Below are 25,850 nucleotides of genomic sequence, written 5' to 3' on the forward strand. Positions count from 1 at the left end.
AACCAAAAAGTCAATAATATGTGTAAAATGTGTAATAAATGCTTACGCCTGTGCCTTTATTGCACGATACCCTGTCATACTGAAATAATGCCCTTGCATAGACTGAAGACACATCATTTCTATTGAAAATGTGTTTGTGGAGGTTTGTACTGCTCCATAAAACAAACATTGTTGATATTTAAAAATTACTAAATCTGTGTCTTCTGAATTGGATTTTTGTAAAATATCTTTACAAAAGCAAACCCGTTAAGAGAACAGGTACTGTGCTTCAGGAAATCTTGGTAAATGGAAATGCAAAAAGCTGCTAACTCCTAACTCAATACTAAAGTCCCATTCTGCTTTGCTGGTCATTTGAGTTGTAATTATCTTAGTATTAGATATTTCATTTCACAAAGTCATTTTTTACTCTTCCACCTTCTTGAGAAAAGGACCATCTTCTGCTCCTTCCTCACTTTTCTTCCTCCTCCCTGGCCGCCGAGAATTGTGCACCATTTGTCCATTTGGTTAAAGCAGAATATTTCTCCCTGTGTCTCGTAGGAAGATGTATCAATTATTGGACATGAAGCAGGAAAGGCCCAAGTCATAGCAATGGGTTAGCATAGTTTTCAGAGTCAACAAGGCTCTGCTTCTGCTCTCTCTCAATTATGTCATCTGAATGACTTGCAGACTTAAAGACTAAAGGGGTTGATACCACAACCCTTACACTATATATAGTTCACAGTTTTTATTTTGGACTAGTTTTAATTTGCTCCCCAGGACTAAACAGTCTCCTCACACTTGCAGTTCAAAGCTAAAGGGACGACTCAGTAGTTCAGACCTCTCTTGGTAAGAGATGATGAGCTGGAGCAGGGCTTCAGGTCCGGTTTCTTCTCGTAAGAGAGTAGTTACATGTGACAAATCTGCCCCAGACATAGAACCATTGTGCAAAGGAAGACATTTAAAGCTATACTATTGCTCTGAGCTGAGATCTTAGTATAGACACAGCCTGTATTAATCATAAAGATCTTTTGCCCTGGATATCTTGGTGATAGTGTTCAGCATGAGAGCACTGAGTAGTGCTATGTCTTTGGCTAATCAAAGCTGCTGCTGTTAGCTCCTGCTCTTTCAGGTTGTGCTGATTGAAGTCCACTGACTTAAATCCATTGTTTGTGTTGAGAAAGGGGGAGGGAAGGAAAAAAAAAGACTTTGGGTTTGGGTTTTTCTTTTTTCTTCTTTTCTAATATTGCCCCTGTTAACATGCCACAGTTTCATCTGAAACAAGGGATGCATGAAGCTTTTCAGTCTGAGTTTAGTTTCCCTGTATTTTTTATCTTTGTTTAATTTGCTGACTGGCAGCTGGAAAATCACTTAATCAGCATATGTGGCCCAAATACCAGGCTTGACTTGAACGTACTGACAGTGTCTTGGCTCGTACACAACTGAGACTAGTTTGAATTCTTGTTCTGTGATCTGTATAGGTAGCGGTGAGGGAAGAAGAAAATAAGTCTGAAGATCTGTCTTGTTCCCTTCACAGATGTGTGCCACAGTAGTCAAAACCCAAATACCTATTCTGGTCTTGTTTGTAACCTCACATAGCTTTAGAGCATCACTTCTGACTTAGAAGACCCTCTGTGGGAAGAGGAGCAGGTCTATGTTCTCATTGCTCAATCTGCAGGCCTGTGTTTTGAGTCCCTTCATTCTTTTGTCCTCTCTGAGGCACTGGTGTGTTGCATTTATTTCTGTGACCTAAGGAGCTGCTAAGCAATGTCACCATGTTGGCAGTTCTGTTTGGCCAACACAGAAAGCATCTTCTCCCTCTCTGAATCCAGGGAAGTCAGTGGAACCAATTTCTATGGGAAGTCCTAACCTGACAAAATAAAAAATTAACTTACTACATTATTTTTTTCCAGGTACTCCACCTCTGCGTTCTCCAAACTAAGCAAAGTAGGCATCCGACATCCTCCACCTCTTCCTTTCATTGGAAATCTGCTATTTTTCCGTGAGGTAAGATATGGTTTTCTTTGTACCCATCTGAAGTGATGGGAAGGGTGGATAGGAGGTAGGAGGAACTGAAGGGAATCCAACACTTCGAGCAAAGAACAAGCAAAACTCTACTTCTGGAGTGAACTGCTAGAAGCAGTTGTGTACAAGCAGCTCTAACTTCAGGGTAAAATGAACTCGAGGGAAATAAAATGTGTAAGCTTCTGCAGTTAATTACTTGAGCTTTTCCAAGAAAGTTCATGCCCTTAGTGAAACAAACTTAGTTATGTGAATAGAGAAGATTATGTTAACTCACCCAAACTGGTTTGTTCTGAATGGTTTTGGCTCCTATGACCTTTCTGTTTATGTTTTTGCTGATTGTACACATTTATTTTAAAGCCTGTAATATTGCTTGCTCCTAAGCAGTAACTGGAATTAGGTACCACTGAACACTGTTGCTCTGTGCCCCCTGTGTTGCCATCCTGGATGGGGAGAAGGGGAAGTACTGAGATTCTGCCCCCAGATTCTGTTCCTTTATTTTTTCACCCATCCCCTTAGTCTGCTAACACTGTCCTTTTTTGTTCCTCTCTCAATTTCAGTAATGCTTCTGAGGGTTTGAGTTCTCTTAATAATGAGCTGCATTTCTCTGATTGGATCTCGGAGTAAAATCTCTCTTGTGCATCTCTGTCACAGTCCAACAACTTTTCAGGAAATCTGGACTAACTCCAGCTGCTGCCCAATTTCCTCTTTGAAGTGCATGGTCATCATTATCCTTGCTGAGATTTGAATTATTAATGAGAATATAGTGCCTCTTACCTTGGTCTTCATGGTGATTGTTCTGTCAATATCTGTCTCGTTATTAGGTAAAACCCATTTTTACATGTACATCTGATTTCATTTAGAAAATAGCATGAAAGGTAGACTTGATCCGCTCTTTATTAATTTGAACTGGAACTGACAGGGTGACTTTAACATACAGGAGATGCTGGTGGTGTGGAATACAGACCAGTTAATCCTCACTCTTCTGGTTTACATTCAGCTGGATGGCACAAAGCTACTCATTCTGTAGTTCTTTGACAACAAACTCCAGTTGTTATTAGCCACCTGCTAACACACTGTGGGAAAAGGTGCCTGGAGAATAATTTATTTTGATGTATTGTAGGTAGCCTTGCCCTGTACCAGCAGAAAGTTTTTGTGAACCATTACCTGTTATCCATTAGGCAACTTTAATTACCAGAATTGCATTCATGAAAGTCCCTTAAAGCAGGCTAATGAAGAAAAGGTAAGCTTAATTTTACCAACTTTTAGGGAAAAAAAAAGAATAATTAAAGGTAGCCATGAAATTGTATCTTAGAGTACAAAGAAATAATAATTCCATCAGGATTTGTAAACAGAGCTGAATGATGCAAAACCACAAGCCCCACCAGGCTGGCATGTCCAGCACTACAGCATTTCACCGTCCGTCTTCTCTACAGTCCTGTTGCTGCCGGCTGGAACAGGCAGGGATAAGTCAAAGCCCTTTGCAATTTTTCTTTCCTCCCTTGTATGTTTTGCCATGTTTTCTGGATGTACTCCTGTGGTTGCTTTCCTAGAAATAGTGCCCATAGCAACATGCTGGTAATGGGAGGGCTGCTTTTATACTGCGAGCGATTCTCCGTGAGAGTATTTTCAGGGACACAAGGACTCTGACACTGCAGTCAGTAGAGGACAGTTTCCACTTTCCCTTCCCCAGCAGGGAAGAACAAGAGGCTGCCCATCACCTTCCTGGAGATGGGTTTAGTGGCTTAGCTGTGAGGGGGTGCTGAGGTGACTCTCTTATTTTTGTAGGAAGTAGCAAAACACTAATATCTTTCATCTATAATGGTAGGAAGTTCTTGCATGTTTTAGGAACTATGTATTTTCACTGAACTGGCTTTTTAGAACACCCTTTTTAAAACAGACCAGCTCCTTCTTGGTGCTGCCAGTGTTGTCCAGGGAAAACACATGAGCCATGCTTCCACTAAGTCATCAGATTAGTGTTTTTCAACCCATTAACACTTATTTCAGAGGAATCAATGAATGGTGACTAGGAGAAATTAACTGTTATGTGCTTTACGGGAATCTGTGTATGTGTAATTTATACATTTCCGGTGGCAAATTTGGTCTGCAAATCCACACAGGTTGAAAAGCCCAGTACAATAAGATCTAGAAGACAAAGGGAAATAAAACACTTCAACGTACAAAGCCTTCTGGTCCAAAAAGTGTCCTCATCTCATGGTTTCAGGCTTTCCTCCTACAATATTTTTCTAGGAATCATAGGATTAAGGAAAAAATAGAGGAGGAGAGGGAGTCCCTTTGACATAATCAAGTAAATATAGGACCTGGGAATTTAAGAAAAAACTTGAAATATCAAAGGTTTTCAACAAAATTGTGGGAGTAAGCAGTATTTTTCAATTTGTAATAGTATAAATTCATGGATTTGCTTGTCTTCTCCCTTACTTGATTGTAAATCAGTTCTAGCAAAGCGAATGGAGGTTCCTGTTTTACTCTGCTGTTTGTGTGAGCAGAGCATAAATAAACAATACAAGCAAGGTTTGATCAATAGTTTTGGGTTGTGGGGTTTTAAATAAACTTTCAAATGTATTTTAAACAAGAAAATGTTTTCTACACGAGTTTTTTTCAAAACAGTTATTTCAATGGTTTTTCAAACAGCATATTTTCTTTGGGTAAGATAAGAGTTGCTGTAATGTAGTGACTCTGAGAGAGGAAGATGAAGTATGGAAAGTTAAGGAGCTAAGGGAAATGCAACAGGAAAGACCTATCTACATCACAGAGAAGCAGACCTGGGGAAAACAAAGTTGTTTTACTGGAAGTTGCTCCTTCTCTCTCAAGTACAATAAAGGGAGATAATCTCACCCTGAAACTAAAACATACCCAAGTTAATCGGCTTATCTCAAAAATGAGAAGATAGGAAATTATTGCAGTTCTGCAGCTGGGAAATTACCTGAGTCCAAGATATTAGATTAAAAATTCTTCCATTGCATGAGAACAATTTGTGGCGGATAAGCCTGATGTAATAGTAAATATGATTAGGCTGTTTAAAAAAAGCAGCATGTTCAATTTTCCCAATAACTGAGCAGACTTGCAGCAGACAGACTGCTGTTTTGCTCGAAACTCCTGACTCTGCCCCCATCTCTCCATGTACTGCATTTTTCCTACCAGTCTGTGGAAAAACGTGAGGTTTTTTTGCAATAGTTGTGTAACAGGAGACACAAGGGTATATACAGCATGGACTTTCACATGTGGATCTGCATGGGCTTCGGAGCAGCAGGTTACAAATGAACTAAACAAAACTCTTGTATTAATTTCCAGGTTAATGATTTTACTACGTGACAAATGCTTTGAAAACTGAGAAGGCACGTGTGCCCACATTATCCTTCCAAAGAACCGCAGCAAACACTTGACCTGTTGCTATGGCTGTGCTGTGCTTTTCTTCCCCTTTCCCACCCCCTTTCTAAAAAGGCAGCTGGGCTGTTTTAAAATATCATTGGCTCTGACATTTGCACAGCTCTGGTCGCCTGGTACTGTACCTGTGTGCACTGTTCCCTACTCTGCCTTCCAGGAAGCAGTGCTGGGATGCTGCAGCCTTGGGGCTGGTGTCTCTGGTGTTTTAGGGTGGTGGTAGGTGTGTGGTTGGCCACCTTGTTTTGGTACATGGTAGGTGGGATATGCAGTTGCTATGTGTACAGCTGGGTCATGTGTTTTGGGTCCTTATAATGGTGTGATCATGTGCTGCTTTCCTCCCATTACTCCTAGCAAGCTCCAGTGATGCTTTTGACTGGCTGCGTGCTTGCATCCCTGCCTTGCATTTTAATGAAAGACATCACTCTCTTTAGCCCCTCTCTGCTTGGACAGGATACTCTTTGTTTACTCTGTTTATTTCTGTCTGGCCTACTTGTAGCTCCTGGGCTATGCCAGAGTGGCCCATTTCTGCTGAATGGAAGTGGGGGCTGTGTGGGTGCTTTGTCTTGCTTTCAGTTTGATATCTGGCTGGGCTGTGATGTTTTATAGCTGATGGGTGGGAGTGGAGAAAGGGGAGCACAGGGAGGAAGCAGAGTGCAAACATGATTTTTTTTTCCACTACACATCTGCAAAAAGCATCCTTTGAGTTGGACGTAAAGAAAAATAAAAGGCAGTGTCTTTGCAGGAATGAAATTAACCCTATGTCTAATTTTCAGCCTATAAAGCAGCATGTCAGTGCTCAGTGAGAGAGGCTGCAGTGTTTACTGTTCTGGAATTTAATGGCACAGAGTGTAAACCCAAACAAGGCTGGAGACAGGCAAATGGTAAGGGGAGCAAAGAAGGGGGAAAGAGAAGAGGAGGAGGTCTCAGGCCAATGATGTGGATTTAATTACAAGAATAATATGGCTTACGCTGACAGTGAAAGCCTACATATGTTTTTGTGTTGCTCTGTGCAGATAAACAAGAGAGAAATGGGATAGGGAGTGTGTGTTTTGCCACTTGATAGCTATCTACCTAGAACCAGAAAGATGGCCCTGGCACCACCAATCAATCTAGCTTTATCTCCCCCAGTCAGCTGTGTGTGTCCACTCTGGGCTGCTGACTGCCCAAACAGACCTTATGGTGTGCCTCAAGTGCTCTTACATCCTGGGAAACTCCCCACCTTGACTGGGAGGCCTGTGTGTGCACGTGTGTTTCGTGTGACATGAATACCTATGCTGCAGTTCTAAACCTAGACATGTCACAGAACATGACAGAAAACCTGGGGTTAGTCGTGGTTTTATGTGTGTATTCATATGTCTATAAAGCCAGTCACTTTCCCCTTCAAATACATGTATTTTCCTAGTTTCATCTGATACTCTGTGCTACCTCCTTTGATCAGATGTTAGTGTTGTCATATGACCTTACAAAGGTCAGTGCATTTATTTTTTTGTGGAAGCCTAATGCAGGAAATCAAGACATCCCAATTAGCTGTCTCCCACTTGATAAAATACTATTTACACCCTTCAGTGAGAGCTGGACCTCTAGTTTCTCAGAAGAGCACTGGGCAGAGCTGTGCTGTGGCTCACCTCAGCATCTCCTTGAGCTTGCGGGATCTCAACAGGGTGAGCAGTGTGTACACCTCACGTCCTTCTTTAGAGGCACAATGTTCTCTCCTTTTTTTGCACTCCATGTTTCTGATAGCTGTGTTTGCAAGGTATCCCTGAATGTGGTGTCGACTTTAAATAATGTTTATGGAAGCTGAAGACAGTGTTAGGATACTCAAAGCAACTGGTAGGATTTACATGACAGCTGCTTTGCTGGCAAATAATGGTGACCGAGCAATGAAGGTGGTAGTAGACATGACAGTTGCTTTTGGTCTTTTGGCTCTACCGTTTTACTTTTGAGGGAAGAAACAGGACCCTTTTGCATTCTGAGGAATGGCATGCTGACTGGGTGGCTTGTGCCTAGAGCAGCTCCCACATCTATTTGCTGTGCAGGGCTGCGTTTTTCCTGCAGACCTCGGGAGTTGTCCCTTGGAGGAGATGCAGACTTCATTGACAAGCAACATAGTGGTTTTGGTGTTCTTTACACCATGTGGTTCCTTTTGGCATACTTTGTTTTCTTTTTTAAACACTACATGAGGTGGAGAGGTAATGTCTAAAGTAATGGTGAGCTCTGTGTGAAGACCTTTTCCTGTTAAGGGAAAAGGAGATGATGTTCTGCGTGGCAGCACAGCGAGTGAGAAGAGAGACTCTCCAATCATGCTTCTGGCTTTCACCAGGCTCCCAATGTGACTTTGGGCAAGTCAGACTAGGACAAAGCTTTCTTACTTTTTGGGTGAGCAAATCTTTTTTTTGCTTCACCTTGGGTCTGCAAACTGGCATAAAGGGTGTTCTATAATAGATAGGTGTGTGTTTTCATCAGGTCATGGTGAAATACTTTGAGCAACTTCTCTACAGACTTTCTCTGGTAGACTTGGGGAGGCTGGTATCATTGCTGCCTTTAATGGACTGGGCTGCTTGAAGGCTGGAGTAAGATTAAATGATTTGGCAATAGTCACAGAGCAAGTGAGGGTGTGAATCAAAGCCAGGCCTGGCTCAGGTCTATAAATGAAGCTGTCTGAGTAATATGGGTCCCCAGAATTATGGTGCTGAAGGACATTTCTCTGCTCTTCCATCCTTTACCAAAATTGTTTCTTTTTAATGGCTTTTTGGAGTCAATTGAGAAATGGCTACCCAATATCCATTAGACAAGAAGACTATGTCATAAATGACACCTGGCTCCTGAGAGTGGTGTAGGGTAAGTTTGTCATGTGTTGTGCTTTTGGAGACTATATTTGCTTGCTCATCACATAACCCTCTGGAAGTTGCTACATAGCCTGCTCTTTGAGCAGCATGTACTGCTAAATTAAAGCCAGCTCTGTCATGACATATAGCAACAGTAAACACAAAACAGCCATGCAAAACAGCCATGCTACACAGCATGCTATGCTGGCCTAAGAGACTGAAAATAATGTATAGTTGCAATGGTAGTAGCATACAGATAGACCCAGTGTAATCACTCAAACTGGAATTTACCTGGGACTCCACGATCCCTGTGACAATGCATAAAGAGCAGAGTTCCCACAAGAAGTGGACATGCTCACCTTGAAGAGCAGCATGATAATGATTAGACTGAATAGGAGGGCTCCTGTAGTTGTTTGAGTAAACCTAATGGGCTTTTACACATGGACTTAAAAAAGCAGGAATAATTCTTCGGCGTACTTGTCCTCTGTTCAGTTTTGGCTGCAGTCACATACATCAGTGTGGCACTGGCCTGGTGAAAATGGGATTGGACTAAAGACAGTCTTTGAGTCCTTGAAATTAAAAAAAAAAAAGCAATAGACTCAGGGCTACAATGAATAAGAGTAATGTCTGTTGTTTTAAATGAAGTTGCAACTTGCTCACTTTACCTGTAAATCTTGAGTTTAGTGGCATCATATGCTCCTGAACATCACATTGTGATGTGTAGAAATCCATATGCAGAAAATCAGTTCTATGTCAGCAAGATCAGTATGTGTGATAAATGGCCAGGTATCAGTTATAATGCTAAACTTAGAGCAGGCTCAGATTGTTTGTTGAGAACAGTTGTTACCCATGAGCTAACAAATTTAGCTGAGTCTTAACTTCATTAGCAGTGTCTAAATGCATTAGCCATATGCTCCTCAGCATATGGGTAAATACATAACAATTTATTTTCATTAGGGTTTTCTTACAAGTGCTGCTAACCCAGGCTCCACTAGGATCTTTACAGCGTGGCATGTCTCTTCCAATAAGAGGCTGTCCTTCTGCACAGCAAGTCATCCTGAAAGGGTGGCAAGCAAGATACTTTCCCCACCCTTCCTGAGAATAAGAAGGCAGAGCTGCTGTGGGTCTGATCCATTGCAGATAGTTGGGCTCAGTTTCTGCAAGGCTGGGTATTAAAATGACTAATAGAAAGCTTTGGATAAGTGCCTGTTCAAATACGTGTCATGAAATCTCTGGCATTCATTGTGTGGTGTCTTCTGGCTGCCTACAGTGTGCCTTGGGTGGCATCATCTCATGGTATCTTTTTCTGAATGTGAGACTTATGACCCCCTGTGTTCTCCCCTCCCCAGGCAGGATGCAAAGATGAAATACAACTTTTCCTAAGAGGGACTGAATGTGAAATTGAGATTTGGTCATAGCCTGTGGTCAAATGGATGCAGTGCTGGCAAGGGCAGGATGGGTTTGCAGGATGGACACTGGGAGAGGGCAGCAAGGGCTTCAGTAGTTGCAGATGTGGGACAGAGGTAAAGCAGCTATTGCACGCTTGGGATTCTCTTAATTTGCCAAATAAATGAAATGTTATTTTCTGGAGTGCTCTTTTTTGGATAATTATTTACGCAATTTGATTCAGAGATGCAAGCTGCCTAGAAAGACATGGAAGTGTAAGAAAGGACCAATCTTGTCAGAGACGTGCAAAGTTCAAAGTTAATCTAATTCTCTATGTCCTCAGAGGCCTCAGCACATGACTAAGTGTAGATGATAATGTGAAACCAGAATCAACCAGTTGGATTCTAATCAGGTTTGTTTGAGAACTGACTGATTTTTTAATTTAGCTTTTTTTTTTTTAAGAAAAAAAGAAATTCAACAGGAAGTTTAAACAAACCTGTGCTTTAAAAAAACCATGTATTTAAAATTGCTGGGATTTTTTCTTTTGTTTTCACCATGCAATGCAATGAAATGGACGATACAGTCTTGGGTTGTCTTTGTACTTTTTAATTTTTCATTTTGGTGTGTTGTTTTTTTTTTGCTATTAACCTTTTATTCTGGCTTCCATTTTTATTTTTTAAATATTCCATTACTTTAGATGATTTCTCATAATGGAGAGGGGAAAGTGAAATGTTCTTTGGACGGTTACAGTGGGACACTTTTAAATATTCAGGTAAAAAAAAGTTCACTTTACCCTATGACAAGAAATATGAAAATTATAGACAAGAGAAAAATTGAAACTTAGATACAAGTTTAAAATATTCTCAAATGCATATGTTCATATAAACTATGCAAGAAATAACTATTCAAATAATTGCAAATTAATCTTTACTATTTTATGAACTTCTGTAGTTTTCGTGCATTATATCCAATGACTTTTCTGAATTCTGGGATTATAGAAAGCTGTTAACTTTTCCTAGGTAGCATGATGCCAGACGTAATTTAGGTAGGGTTAGTGAAAGCAGGGCTGCAGAAGCCATAAGAAGTCCCATGTGATGGCGAATTTAAGTATTCTCTGAGAAGTTGAGTTGGACTTTAAACATGGTGATTATATTCCACTCAAGAAAAGGGAAACATATAATGGCAAGAGCTGGGGTCAGAGGGAAGAGTCCCTTTGGACACACAGGAAAAGGGGATGGGGAATGCCAAATGGCTGATTTGCCTCTTTGCTTTTCTGTCCATATGTTGAGAGGAAACAGCAGGTGATAAGGCACATTGTGGCTCTAGAGTGTAGTCTAGGAAAGAAGTATAAAGAGGTATGAGTAAGAAATTGGTTTTTGATATATGATTTTTGCAAAGGGGTGAACAAACCCCTATCTTGGTCTACTAATACGCTGTGACATAAAATGTGTTGTGAAAAGCACATGGCAAGGCAACCAGAGGAAGGGGGTGGTGCTTGAGTTATCTTTGTGTTCTACACAGATCTGGGGGCAGCCTTGGACAGGAGCGCCTTGGAGCCAGGGCGGGGTTGAAAAGGTACTTGATCACACACAAGGGGAAAATGGAAGATCTTGGGGGGGAAAAAATGTTACAGTTAGTGACCTTATACCAGAGTTCTTTATTTTAATAGAATCTCATAAAGTTAATGACAGATAGAATTAGGGACTATGCAAATATCTTGTGGTTATATTTGTGTTTATATTTTTCACTACCTTTTTTTTTTTCCCCAAAGCCCCAGGGAGCCATCTCAAAGACCTCATAAACATGAGATTTCATTTTCTAATGCTATTTCATTTCCTGGATGGAGGACCTGCCATGAGAAGACCAGACCTCAAATTATAATAGCCCTATAAATAACTCCCTAAGGCAAAAGTGAAAAAGAAAGCCTTTTGAATACAACCACAAATGCAAAAATGAGGTGTTTGGGTACTTGCAGAACCAGGCTAAGCAGCCCTGTTTAGAACATCATTAATTTAGTGTCACGTTTTTTGGGGTTTCCCTGTGAACCTCTGTGTTCTGTTTACTTGCAAACCTGTATAAAGTTCTCTGAGCTCTTTTGCTTCAGATTAATTTTCTACAGTGTTTTGGTGCCTGTTGGCCTGACTTTAGAGCCTGCTAGCAAATGGAGTTTCCAGGTAAATTTGAAATAAATCAACAAAACCCAACTAAACCAGTTACAAATATAATCTGAAAATGCGACTTTTTCTTCTTTTGCGAGAAGTCATTTTATTTGAGCAAACCCAGACTGCCTGCCTGCTTTCCACTGGAAATCTGCACAGAATTGGCACATAGACTAGAATAAAAACATACCCGAGAAATCGGCATGTTCTGTCAAAACATTTGAACAGCTCCCATCTCCCGGAGAGCAGTGCTGCTCGGAGCCGGCAAAGGGAGCTCTGTGAGGTGCTGTGCTGGCTCTCCCACCAACCTCCCATCTCCAATCCACCTTTTTTTGCCTAATTGTGGGCAAAGTGCTTCAGGTGAAATGATGTTTCACAGAGGGAGGAAGTTTGTAAGAACCTTTTGCACGATGTTGTGACCTCTGTGAGGGTTGTCATTTCTCTGTTCCCACTAGGGCTCTGTTGTACATGTGAGGATGAGTCAGAAGGGTGAGGCTGTAGGACCCCAGTATCTTCCCCTACCAGCCTGGGTCAGTGTACTGGCAAGGGAGAGCTGCACTGGCAAAGCTGAGCTCCAAGAGAAGTCCTGCTGTGCAGGGACAGGATTCTGCCTCTTTGCCATGTCTCATTGCTACATGACTCTCTGTTACCTGTGAGCGTGACTTCCAGTAGCTAAGTTCAATCTCTGTGCTTTGGAGTGCTGATGATTTATTTTTTTATTAATAGATTAATCAAAAAAGATTGTAATCTGTGACAATTACACAATTACTGAATGTAACTAAGCAAAGTGTGATTAGCCTAAACCTTTGCAGCAGGACACTGATTACTTTTCCTAAGTTAATCCTCTAGCACTGCAATGAAGGGAGCCTTCCTTGTAGGCTCTACTAGTTGTGAATGAGAGTGCTAAAATAAGGCCTGCAGCCCATTTACCAGGGATGCTGTCTGGCTGTTGACACCATTGCTTAGGAATGCAATTGTATCATTTTTGTTACCCAAATTGATATCCCCTGACTGACTGCAGATAAATGAGGTTGTATTTTTTTTGTAGAATTTCTGGGCTATTGTATGATAAGGCATTGTGATGGAAGCAGGCAGTCAGTGGTTTGAAACAAATGAAGTTTTTATTCATATTTGAAACAGTGATGTGTATTAAGCTACACTTTACTGTGCTGATGAACTAACAGGTGGTGTCCTCTACAGCTGCATGTGTGACAGTAGCCTGTTTGAATGGGTGTCATACATACTTGTTTGAGCCCCATCCAGCAGAAAAATCCTTTGTAAAATGACAAAAATAAACAAGGTGGGAAGGCCAGCAACCCTACATCTGTGCTTATCTTAAATGCCACAGCACGTGCCCACATAGCAATTCAGAGCCATTTTGATAAAATTAGCATCATTGAGAAATGTGATGGAAGAGCACGATCTAAGCAGTGTTGAGCAAACAGGGCACAGGTGTCTTAAAACCAGCCCTAGCTCTGCTTGGGTTAGTGGCAGCACAGCAGTCTTACAGGGCATGGGTTGTGAATGTGTATTCCTAACTCTGTTACTTATTCCCTGGGCCAGAAGGGCCAGATGTGTTGCATAGGCAACGTAATTAATCTGTGAAAGATCATTCCTGATGGATCTCCTCCAGCCAGCCCAGAAGTTATAATACTGGGCCTCAGCCTGCTTCATGTAGAAAGACAAGACCACCCAATATGGTGCCTTTAGGGAAGGGAGAAGGTGGAATTACTGTGATTACTATGATGAATAATTTCACATTTTACACAAACAGTTGTAAACTCTATGGCCAAAATTCTTCTATGCTTATGCTGGTGTCTAACCCAAGGCAGCGAAAGCCACGCCGTGGCGCATAAAAGCATAACCATATGATTCTCACAAAAGTTAACAGGCATTGTTACTTTCAGGCTTTGTGTTAACTCCTTTTATTTAGTCATGCAAAGTCTAGCAAGCTGCCCTTGTACATTTTAGCCTGACTTTAGACCATGCTGACAAAATACAGCCTTCTCTGGGACAGAGGTGAAGGCCATTTACCACAGTCTGGCCATATGGGCAGGGAAACCCTGTTAAAATCCCTCTCTAGACAATTATGGTAAATATACATTAAGAGGCTTTGAAACCCTGCACAATGATGAGCCCATCTCTTCCTAGGCAAGAACAGTGGCAGAATTGGAGCCTTGTAATAAATTTTACTACTGCAAAGATCTGAGACTCAGATTTGTGCAGACTTACCACTGTCCTAATGCAGGAGCAGTCCCTTGGTTTGCAAAAAGCTCATAATCTGCAGAGGCAGACCTGTAAGGAAAGAAGTGTTCTTGCAGCAAGGAAACTTAAGGGCCGTGGCTGTAACAGTTTTGCTTTGCCACCTGTTGAAACTAATGGTCGAGTGCCTGCTGGCTGCACTGGACACAGAAACAGGTAATGAGTCAGACCTCCAAACTGGCACAAGAAGAGGTGGTGGCAAAGCCAGGAACTGCATTTGCATCCAGCGGGCTCTGGCACAGTGCTGCGATCCCTGCTGCCTTCTCGGAGCCTCCTGTTGCTGCAGGAAAAGTTTGTGCTATGTGGAGGAGAATAACACCTCAGGACAACCCCACTAGAATAAATGGACATCTGAAGTTGAGAGTTCAAACGCAACTTGCTTTTCCATGACTTCTTTACACAGTCTGGTAAATTTTGTTTGGCTAAGGAAAAATAGGAATAAATGTTAAATTCATGCTTAAAAGATTGCCTCTTTTCAGATAAATTTGTTATCCTTTTTCTCATTTCCAACAAGGAAAACTTGCTTTGCAGCAGAGATTTTGACATTAAGTGTCTTGATAGAATAATAGGCATGAGATGGATTGCAATCTATTGCCTCAAGACTTTGCCAATCGTAAACTAAAATCAGTTAATGCATTGAGTTAAATCTTGCTATATTGTGCAATGTGCTAGTAGTACTAAAAAAATCAATCCAGAAAATATATTGATTATATTATCTCCATAGCAACAAACAATAATGGGATAATGTTAGCTTAATAATTGGGCTTTGTGAAAATCTTTCAGAATAATTACTGCATTGTGGTCTTTTCACAATGTGGAATGCAATAACACTTCTTCCTTGACTGCAGTCACCATCAGCACTGCGTCAAGAGATGCTGTTTTTGTGTGCATGCATATGTATTCACGGGTAATTTTGCTCTGGGTGAAACAATTTAGCAGGCTATTTTGGGATCCATTTTTAAATGGTCAAGACCACAAATTGGCAATTGTTTTCTGTGTGGTTTGTTTTCTTCCACCTCCTCTGACAACTGCCTACTGTAAAAAGAGGCCATTATAATTCCTTCTCCTGCATCTTTCTTTACAAGTCACGAAGATTTTGGCATGTGATAAAACTGAATGTCCAGCAACTGTATTAAGGATTTGCTGGAGAGAGGATTTTTGCTCTAAAGAGAGAGCTTCAAAGCTGTCCTTTTAATTGAATGTAACCTGTCATCCTCTAGAAATGACCTGCTTCACAGGAGCTGAGATATTTGCCTGTGTTTTGAAGGACCCGATTCTCTAGTGTATCCTGCATTTTCATATAAATAACCTGAGGTTGTTATGAATAAATATAAATATATATTCTTACATGTAAGTAGAGGCATGTGTATATCAGATTTGTAGCTTGAAATTTTAGCAGGAGAGTCAAAGGAATAGATATGTGCATTCTTCATCTGGGTCTTCATTTTTACTTCCAGATGAACCCTGTAATTTTGACCTTGAATTAAAAAAAGTTTTTCACCCAAATCTATGAGGGAGAGGCCAAGTTTTTAGAGCAATCAGAAAAACCCACTTTAATCCCTGAAGTTTAAGCTGCCCATAAAGTATCCTGTCTCTAAGAAAGCCCTCGGGTACCCGGGAGTGGATCAGGAGTCCATTCACCTCCTGGTCATGCCACTATTTCGTGGTGTCTATGTTGTCCAAGGGCTGGGTTTAGAGATAAGCCAGCAGAGAGTTGGCTCCTGCCAGATCTTCCACCAGCAGGAGATTCCCCAAGGTTTTTGAAGGGTGCCCCATCCATACTAATTGCAGTGGTATGGTGGGATGCCCCCTTACTTTCTAGGGCATGAATGGATGCCACATTCTCCTCTGGTCATTCATCTGGTCCTTTTCCTCTGGGACAAACACTGATGTCCAACAGGTTAAACTTTCAGCAGCCCTTCTTAACAGTACAATATATTATTTTAATTCTTCTGAACAGAAATTGTCCTTCAAATGGCCCATCATGATTTTTACCTTTTGCCTGAAAGAAGTCCCCTTTTCTTTGAGGACCCCTAGGTGAAAGCCCCTGTTTTGAAACTACTATTTACAATATGTGATCATCTTGGAGCCAGGAATGTGCAAACCCTGAACTCTGTAGATAGCAGCACTTTGGTACCATACACATAGGAAACTCAGTGTAGTGCAAGGGCTGACAGGTTTCACTTCAAGATTGTGTTTGTAAGAAGCTTGATTGTGCTGTTGTCCCCTGCTGTTCTTTTCTTCTACAGTTCCTCCAGGTTGTTACTTTATGGGGAGAGTGCAATGGAAGAGTTGCTTTCTGTTCCAGACAGTGGTTACTTTCGGGCAGTGGCCCACCCTCCAGGAACGTGGTTAATTTACAGGGAGAAGGAGGAGCAGCGGCTGCTCCGGACTTGCCTTGTGCCAAAGCATGTAGTTCTGTACAGCTGTTGCACTGAATGGGGGTGCCAACTCTCTCTCTCCTTTTCTGCGTGCAGATTAATGTAGTTATGAAAGGGCAGCTAAATGCATTGGTTCCTCTGGAAAAAGTGTTATTCTCAAGTGTGTAGCATCATTCATTAAAAAACCCCCAACACCCAGCTGGCTTGACAAGGTGTTTTTTTCTGATGCTGCTGCAGAATCCAGCCCTGGGTAATGATCTAGAAACAGAAATGAATGGCTCACACAAGCCAATTCAATCCCTGCTTCAAAACTCAAACTCTTCTGTGTATGAAACTGTTATAGTTGAAGCTGTGACTGTGCTTCTCTGCTTGGCACTCTGTGGCTGGGTGCTGGCCAGTAGCCTTGCTGATCCCTAGAGCTTTCCCAAATTCTTGTGCCAGTGGAGCCTCCTGTTTAGTTTTCTTGTGCTATTTTAGCTCCTGCTGCTCTCCACAAGCCTCTCTCCAGCCCATGCAGGGGTTGGGACTGTGTGTTTGTCTCTTCCTAATCCCTTGTTCCAGGGAAGCCTGATAAGGCTTTCTAGTGTGTCTCTTTTCTATGCTTGGACCCTACCAGCTACCACACGGGAGGCTTGGATCTTAATTCTAGTGTTGCCTCTAGAACACAATGTAATGACCAATTTACCTTATGAGAACAAAAGATTTTATTGGAATAATTATTTTAAGATAGGTGAAGATCAACTGTGTGGTGTGATGTGGTTGTTGGGGCTTTAGCTTGTCTTATTCCTGAAGGGGTAGGGCTATTCTATTCTGCACAGGATCTTACAACATATTTTAGTCTATAGTGTTTTAGGGTAGGTCTGTCCTACCTGGTGGACTGTCTGTCTAGGAGTATGCTGAAGCACACTGTGTGTTTGTTCACATGGCTAGGGTGAAGATGTTTCAGCTCAGCAGCCACATGCCCCCTTGTGCCCTGCTGAATGTATAGGCTCACCTCAAGGCTTGTGTGTGTCAAGCTGCCCTTAACCTTGTGGGTTTTACAGAGGTGCCGTGTGATAGATGGTAGTAAAAAGGGACCTGTCATGCCTGTGTCTGGCCTGTCTGTGCTACAGATAGCAGCATGCTCTGTTCTGCATCAGAAGCCAGTACAATCTATAGGGACATTTTTCTCCTTTCATGCTTGAGAGCCTGCATCCATACAAGGTGGGAATTAGACAAGAGGAAGCTGGGCTTGTCCAGCTATGCTAAAATACAGAAATAGTCCTAGTATCTTTCAGTAATGCATTAAGTGGTATGATTAATGTCTGTCACATGTAATGCTCTTTCCAGGTCTCTTCCGTGATGCAGTACTCTGCGAGCAGCCTAGTGCTTTGATTTGGACACTGTTTTGTGTCTTACTGTCTTCACTATAACAGATCAAAATTTGGGACCTTAATGCAGATGAAGTTTGTGATAATCTTCAGTCCTTTCAGATGTGTCTCAGTATCATATTTGGTGGTCACAGATAATTAAGTGGCATTGATTTTATAATCAGTTCACAAACAATGGTGGAGACCCCTAGCACTGTACAAGGGAAATGTCTCTGAGGAGGCCAGTATTATCACTCACTGAATGAGTAATGTTGCTTCCTAAAGCTGAGGTTTTATTCCAACCCATATGTCTAAATAGTATCTGCTTAGGCAGTAGTGAGTTAAAGCAACGTGAGAGAGCTTGGCCTTTGCATCGGAAAAGAAAGCTTAAACACTGTCATCCTAATTTTGTAGGTCAAGATGCAAGATTTGCTCACGGACAAGTAATTTTTCCAGTAGGTATTTCAAAGTCTGTTTGTACTCTATGGTACCTCAGAAAGACACTTGCACATTGGAATTAGTTGACATCTTTTATCCTTTAAAATGATGTTTTCAGGAGTCTGCTCTTGATGGATCTGAGAAGGACAGGGACACTCTACAGAAGTGGAGATACTCCTTGGAGAAAACAGTCCCTGTCTCCTCTTCTTGAGAAAAGTCAACTTCCATTTCTTCAAATTGTTTTGCCAATTTGTTGACCCTTAAAACAGCACTGCATTGTCAGAGCACTCCTGAAATGTTTGTTTTCCTTACATTTAGCTAGCATGTCTGTCTGTCCTACAAGAATTTGTTTCCATTCCTTTAAATTACGTACTTACTGCTTTTCTTCCCTTAAGGGAGGCCAGCAAAGAAAACTAATAAAATTCATTCACCATTAGTAAGATGTGCTGAATGCTTACACTAATCCATCTGAGAGACACTGAACATGCAGTGAAAATACACTTTGCAATGGTCTTCTCGTGCTCAATGAATTCCCTCCTATAGAGAGCACTGTAATTCTCTGGTTTCCTGTTGTAATTTGGGGATATAGTAATATTAAAAAAGCCAGTGAAGATATTTAGCAATCCAGTGGAATTACATAGAAGAAGAGATTGTGCAGGAGACAATTACACTCAGTTTGGAAAGAAGACAACTTAGAAAAGATTTAGTGGAAATTATGTAGTCTAGTAAAAAAATAAAATCAGTCATTTCTTTATCTTTATTTCTAGTTTCTTGACTTATAAATATATGTTTAGCACAGGATCAGAAATTGCAGTGAGTCTGTAAGACCTCATATGGAGCCTTTCATGAGCACAGTGCATTGCACAAATTGTATTTCTCTTTGTAAGTGTCTTTGTAATGACATGTTTTCTGTTTTTGATAAATGTTCCTGGAAGCCTGAATAGGTGTCTTCTGTAACATTTACTATTAAGTAACGTAAAGGCCTAGCAGGTTTAAGTGTTATCTAGACAATAGGCCTAGTAAAAATAGTACGGTTACAATTATAGCTCTGCAGCAGATATAAACAAGGTCTGAGCTAATGGCAGGCACCTTCCAAATAGAGAAAAAGAAATATTATTTTAGCCAGTGTAATCAGTCTAGAGAATTCATTATTGCAAGAATCAGGGAGTCAAATGCAGCAGCTGGAATAATTTGAGGGTCTGGATAATTTTATGACTAATTACATTTGTAGCTATGCATACTATGATAAGAGTAATTGAATCTTAAGTTAACAGTTGGGTGAGGGGGAAACCTCCCTCTATTTAAAGCATTTCAGGTAACTGTGTACCTGGGGTTGTTTTCCTCTTGCCTTTCTCCAAAGCCTCAGGCATGTCACATGTCTCAGAAATAGGTAAAATTTGTTGATATTCCCATCTCATATACTGTCTGTGTTTCTGTGGAAGGGAAGGAATAGTTTTGTAAGATACCAAGAAGGAGCATCGAGAAACCTGCAACTTGTCTCTGGCTCTGCCTTTGACTTGTGTTGCGTTTGGCAAATTGCTTAATCTTGTGTACTTCCAACTCCCCACCTGTGACAGATGGGCACTTACCATCCCAGAGATGTTGAGGAAATGAAGTTTGTAAAGTGAAATGAGATTGAAAATAGACAGACAAAAAGAAAGTGAGAATCTCATTGCAGTATGCCAAATGAATATGTGAGGCTGTATCTATGTGGGAATGCTTTAAAGTTAAGGTGAGTCAATGTGAATCAACTACAAATGTGAATGCAGTGTGCACATGTGAAAGTGCAGTAGATCTTTTCCACTAGAGTAGAGTCTCTCTCATTATGGAAGTGGCTCTGTATCATCTCAAGGGGCTGGTGTAGATGGGCTGGATTATGCACCCTAAGTATCTACAGCTTACCTGCTGTGCCTCAGTACCCTCCTTGAGGTTCTTGCCCCTGATATTCTGACTGACAGACTGCTCTAAAATCTTAGTGCTTTGATATTCAATAATTTTTATCTAATTTCTACCAACATTTTTCCATGGCCAGTTTATATTCATTTGATCTTTTAGTAATGTAGTCCTTTATACTAAATAGATATTTTTCCCTCCCTGGTGATTACTCCCAGTACATTTATAGACAGCAAGCATGTCTCCTCCCTTTGGTCTGCTAAAATGAACCTTTGGTTTGCTAAAATGAACTCTCCTAATTACTACTTGTAAGACAGGCCTTCTATTCCCTGAGGATCCTTGTAACCCCTTTCTCCACTCGTTCCATTTTTAATTAATTCCTTTTGAATGTGGCTCATCAGATTTGCATGCAGCATTGCAGAGAAAGCACATCCCAGATATTCTACATTTGTAGTTTCCATCATACTTGTAGTTCATCGTTATACTGTGGTTGATGTATACATCCAGGTTTTTCCCTTCTCTGTAATTTTCAAACAACAATCTAGTACTGCAGCAATTCTTGGAGTTAGCAGTCCCTCTTCTGCCATGAAGTTTTGCTTTCAACTAAGGTCTCTGCTGCAGTTTTGCAGAATTCTTTCTGTCATCCAGTTCTTCTGATACGACAATCTCAATCTCTCTGCCTGCTGATGAAGGAACCCACCTTTCAACCCAGAATCATGAACATACTTCACTAAACTCTGCTTTTTGTGCCAAAGTCAGTCCTCAAAACATCAAATAAGACTTGTCCCAAGACTGACCCTTGAAAAATCTGTGGCTTTTCTGCTTTCATGCCTGTACTTTTTCTTTCAACTCAGTCCATACTTTTTTCCCTACAGCTTGCATATTTACTGTCTTTTAATTTTTATCTTGATTTTCATCCTTTTGGGTGTCATGACTGTGCCCGCCCTCAGACCAAACGCATTTCTGACGTATGTGTACAGCTTCCACTGTTCCCTCACCTAGGAAATTTATTATTATATATTTCACTGGTGAGGCCATGCCTTGAGTACTGTGTTCAGTTTTGGGCACCTCACTACAAGATGGACACTGAGGTGCTGACACATGTCCAGAGAAGGGCAACGAAGTGGCTGTAGGGTCTAGAGAACAAGTCATACAAGGAGCGGCTGAGGGAACTGGAACTGTTTAGTTTGGAGGAGAGGAAGCTGAAGGGAGACCTCTACAACTACCTGAAAGGAGGTGGTAGGGAGGTGAGTGTTGGCCTCTTCTGCCAAGTAAATAATGATAGAACCAGAGGAAATGGCCTGAAGCTGTGGCAGGGGAGGTTCAGGTTGGATATTAAGAAGAATTTCTATACTGAAGGAGTGGTCCAGCACTGGAACTGTCTGCCCAGGGAGGTTGTTGGATCACCATCCAAGAAATGTGTAGATGTGGCACTTCAGGGCAAGCTGTAGTGGGTGAGGTTGTAGGGATTTTTTTGTGGGTGTTTTTTGGTGGTCTGGTTGTGGTTGCTTGTGTTTGGGGGTTTTTTTGTGCTGATAGTTTGACTCTTCGAACTCAGAGGTCCTTTCCAACCATGATGATTCTGTGAAATCTCACATGGTATTGAGGTCAGGCTTGCAATTGTGTATTTACTTGCTTGACTTCACCTCCCTCCCGCCGTCTCTTCAGTTAGCAGCTTATTAGAATCAACCATTAACCTGGTTAATGGGGAGAGACACCAAATACCAGAAAGGATGATGTGGTTTTCTTAATTCACTCTTGGAATCCTGACTGTTTTAAAATATAAATGTCTCAAGCAAAGGCTGAAAAGGATCCAAAACATGTCTTGCTTTTGAAATGCAGGCACACCCAGGCAGAGGAGAATGAGATGAGGCTGTTTGCTCCATAGGACATCACTGGGAAGTGATCTTTGGGGGTGAAAGGGTAGTGTCCCTGGCACAACTGCCCAGGTGTCTTTGAGCTGGCTGCATGCAGGCTTTGGGGTGGTGAATTGTCATGACTGCATCAAATTGTGCTACCTGATCCTTTTGGGTGATAAGATCCATTGAGGTGATATCTCACTGCTGTCTGATCCTTTGGGTGTTGTGGCTTGATCCCAAGAGCCTCTGTCCTCTCTGACCAGAGCAGATGATGGGCAGCAGAAGGAGAAGGCAGCAATGAAAGGCATGGGGTAAGGGAGAGCTCATGCAAGAGGGAAAACAACCATCTTTCAGGGAAGGAGCAGTTTCCCTGAATGCTGACACGACAGCTCCTTGATCCAGACAGAAAGAGCTGATACAGCACACAGAAATAAGCTGCCCACTTAGATTTTATTAAAGACCTGAAAAGGTAGAGGGAAAAATTTACAATTTGTTTGGTATTTAGTTCAGGTAATTTTTTAAATTGTGTAATGAGAACACATTGTCCAAATTTTCATATGCAGATTCAATTAGTGTTCAGTTAATTAGCCTTGTCAGATGAGGATTAACTTAATTACATAACACTAACCTCTCTTAATAACTAATAAGAGTAGGAAGGATGCTTTTAATAAATTTGGAAGGGCTATATGTGTTTTTTAAAATCTGAAATGGCATACACATAAATTAAACAAAATTGCACACAGAGGACAGTCATCAAGGATAACTATCAAAGGAAACAAACTATATACATGCCTTGGAATCAGACTGGTTAGAAGTTCATGCTGTTTTCCTTTTCTTGTCTTCTGGCATCCTAGTGTTTTCACTAGGGTTATTACTGGAGATGATGCACAGTCTGGGGCCATTCCTTCCAAGTGGGCTGCAGTCTGATACAATGTTACTATAATTAAATTTTAGCTTGTATTAAAAAAGATAAAAATAATCAATATGGGTACTAGGTTATTAGCAGGTTTGTTTGTTGTGTTTTTTTTTTTTTTTCCAAGTGGTTTAGGGAAAGAGAAAAAGATAAGTGAAGCCCATTGAACACTAAAAATCTGATCCATAAACGTCATTCATTGTCATTACGTATAATAAATAATGGTATAGATTTTTGTCTCTTGATACGTGTGCACTCAAACAATTATACTTTGGTTATTAATATTGTAGTGAAATAGAACATCATGCTTGACTACAAGGTGGTTAGGGTGAAGCGTATATGGGACTAGTAATGGGTTGTGAGTTCTTTGGCTTCTGAGCCACAGATTTGAATCCGGACTGTCTTTTAAGTGACTGACATCAGGTAACTTGTGATGCTTTTCACAAAGAGGCAACAAAAGAAGCCTTTTCCCCTTGGCTATTCTTGTGTGGGTAATGTTTCCCACTTGCAATGGGTTTTGATGGGGACATCACATCACTCTCTGTGTGACTCAGTAGTTTTTGTAGCATTCAGTACACTAGAAAATTCAAGAGCTACCATGTCCATACATTCTGGAACTCACTTTTTTGAAGTCCAAGTTTTGAGCTGCTGTTGGGAACATGCATTTGTTGGTTCACAGCTATGTGCTCCTCTTCAAACCATTTTATCTAGTGACACTTAAGGACTATAGCTAAGTTAATAAACCACATTTTGTTTTAAAGCTGCAGCAAGCTGAAAGTGTTATGAAGTGTCCTCCATGCAGTCTAGGTCACTTTAAGGTTGAGCTTAAGATTAAAGTCACTTGAGTCACCATTTGCAGCCACGAGATCTGCAGATACTGAGCAACTAATAATAGGTCAGATATGCATCATGATAGACACTCCAAAAATCAAAATCAAAATACTACTGCCTCTTTCTGGAAACTGGATTAGTGCCTACACCCGTTTTCAGCAGGCAGGGAAGACGACATTGCTGCAGATTTTTCCTTGCTGTGAGGAACTAGCAAGGTGAATATGCAACAAGGAGGAAATTGATGATGGATCCATCTTGCAGTGGCAGAATCTACTGAAAAAAGGAAAGGGTGTACCTGAACCAACTGAGTCATTTCTGAAGCCTTTTCATGTATGTTAATGTTTGATATCTCCACATAAATTGTTGGCGATTACCAGACTTGTCTGACTGATGGAGACCCAAACCTCATTCCCTTCCATAAAGGTTGCACCTGTATCCCTGAAAACAAGATTTGGCTTTGCAAGTGGTTCTACCCACAGATGTAGCTGATGATACACACTCAGAATTTGGGGAGAACGCAAAGTTCCCTGTAGGGAGGCAACCACCAGCTATGTGAACAAAGAAGCCTTCTGGGTGTGCAGCAGTCAGCCCACTTGAGCTGCTGTTTCCATGGTTTACCAGAAGCTGTAAAACATGCTTTCTTCAGGGAAAGAAGCTTTTCATACTCCTGCATTATCTTGTTTGATAGTGGACAGTCACCAGGCTGGTGCCTCACTGTAGGGGCCGCATGCAGCAATTTTCAACTGCCCCAACCCTTTTCTAAGTTGTTGTTGATGATAATTCACATTCTACTGCTTCTAAACAAAGAAAAAGCTAAGTGATTTTTCTGACTTGGAACAGTATTACTGGCTATGCTTTTATACTTCATTATTACAAGTGACTGATGGGCTATGGTTTCTCCTGATGCACATGGTAGCATCTCGTAACACCATGCATAGTTTTGATTTTATTTCCTTTTATATTCCTAAAAAAATCAGAATACATATTATTTTCCCTCAACTATCCCCCTCCTAGCCCCCATATTGCTTTGTTATAGCTCCTATCTTATGTCTGTTTAAGCCACTGGGTAAATGTGAGCAGGCACCATTTCTGAGTTTGCTTCCTCTCCTTGTTTTTACCCACTGGGTGATCTTGAGTCCATGAGAGGTCTCTACCTCCATATTGCAGTAAAACAGTTGCTACTGGTGGGCAAATGCTTAGTTATCCTGTAGGCATTAAGTACAATTGTGATTATAAACCTGGACAAACCTGCAACAGTGAGCGTTGGAGCAGATTGACTTCAGCTAGGTATGAATAAGTCACCAAAAGCACTTACAAGGCTTGCTGTGTTTCAAACATGACTCATAGGAGGAGGAAGATGTTTTTAAGGTACCTGTCTACTGGAAGCTGTGTTCAGGGATGATTCTGCAAAATTGGCAGAGCTACATGGACATGGCATATCCTGTCACTGGATACTGAGACCGTCGGAGGTTCATTTGCCTTCCTATTGGCTGTGGAGGAGAAACACAAGTGCCTCTGTGCTGACCTCAGCTTCCTCCAGCTGAAAGGCATGCCTTGGGTTGGAAGGGATGCATGTGTGTGATCCTTCTGCCTGGCCCGTGCTCCAGCTGCTGCAGCCTTGCAGGGCTCTGCCAGTGGTCTTTGCTCATGTTTCCTAGGCAGCCTTCCAAGGCCTGCTCCAGGGTACTCCTCATGTCGTGTGCGTCCACGGAGGAGGCCAGAACAGCAGTGGGTCCCAGGGGCAGATGGCAGAGGCTGGCAGTGGTGTGTACATGTGAGCAGGACATTAGAAAGCATCCTGCAGTGTAGAGAACAAGCATGTTTTTTACTCCTAAGGATGCTTTCTCACTATCTCTCCCAGATGTTCTTCAACTCCTTTCCTCCCCCCATCCTGCAGGCTTGCACTTAACACTGTGGGGAAGAGAACTAAGTGTGGTTAATTTGAAGCCAGTGTAATCATTTAGGAGACCTGGAGGTGGAAAGCCAGTTATTGGTTAACAGGCCTGATGTGATATGCGTTCTGCCTGACCCCTCTACTGTAGTGAGCCAGGAGCAGTGCTTCCAAGAAGCCAGCTTTCTGGAAGGCTTTTTCACTGAATCATTTAAAGCTTAGGTTTCTTGTTAATATCCTGCTGGCTCACTGGAATGCAG

At 41.5% G+C, this 25,850-nt stretch overlaps 1 protein-coding gene across 3 annotated transcripts in view; it reads left to right on the forward strand.

Moving 5' to 3' along the window:
• The window catches only part of TBXAS1 (thromboxane A synthase 1), a 256,201-nt gene that overhangs the window by 66,846 nt on the left and 163,505 nt on the right, over positions 1-25,850 (forward strand). For all 3 annotated transcript variants that reach the window (XM_051644014.1, XM_051644015.1, XM_051644016.1), the window contains one exon: positions 1,890-1,983. In XM_051644014.1, coding sequence (XP_051499974.1) covers positions 1,890-1,983 — 94 coding nt within the window. The remainder of the gene's footprint in view (positions 1-1,889; positions 1,984-25,850) is intronic.

This window comes from Apus apus, chromosome 1 (genome assembly GCF_020740795.1).
Source record: "Apus apus isolate bApuApu2 chromosome 1, bApuApu2.pri.cur, whole genome shotgun sequence".
NCBI lineage: Eukaryota > Metazoa > Chordata > Aves > Apodiformes > Apodidae > Apus > Apus apus.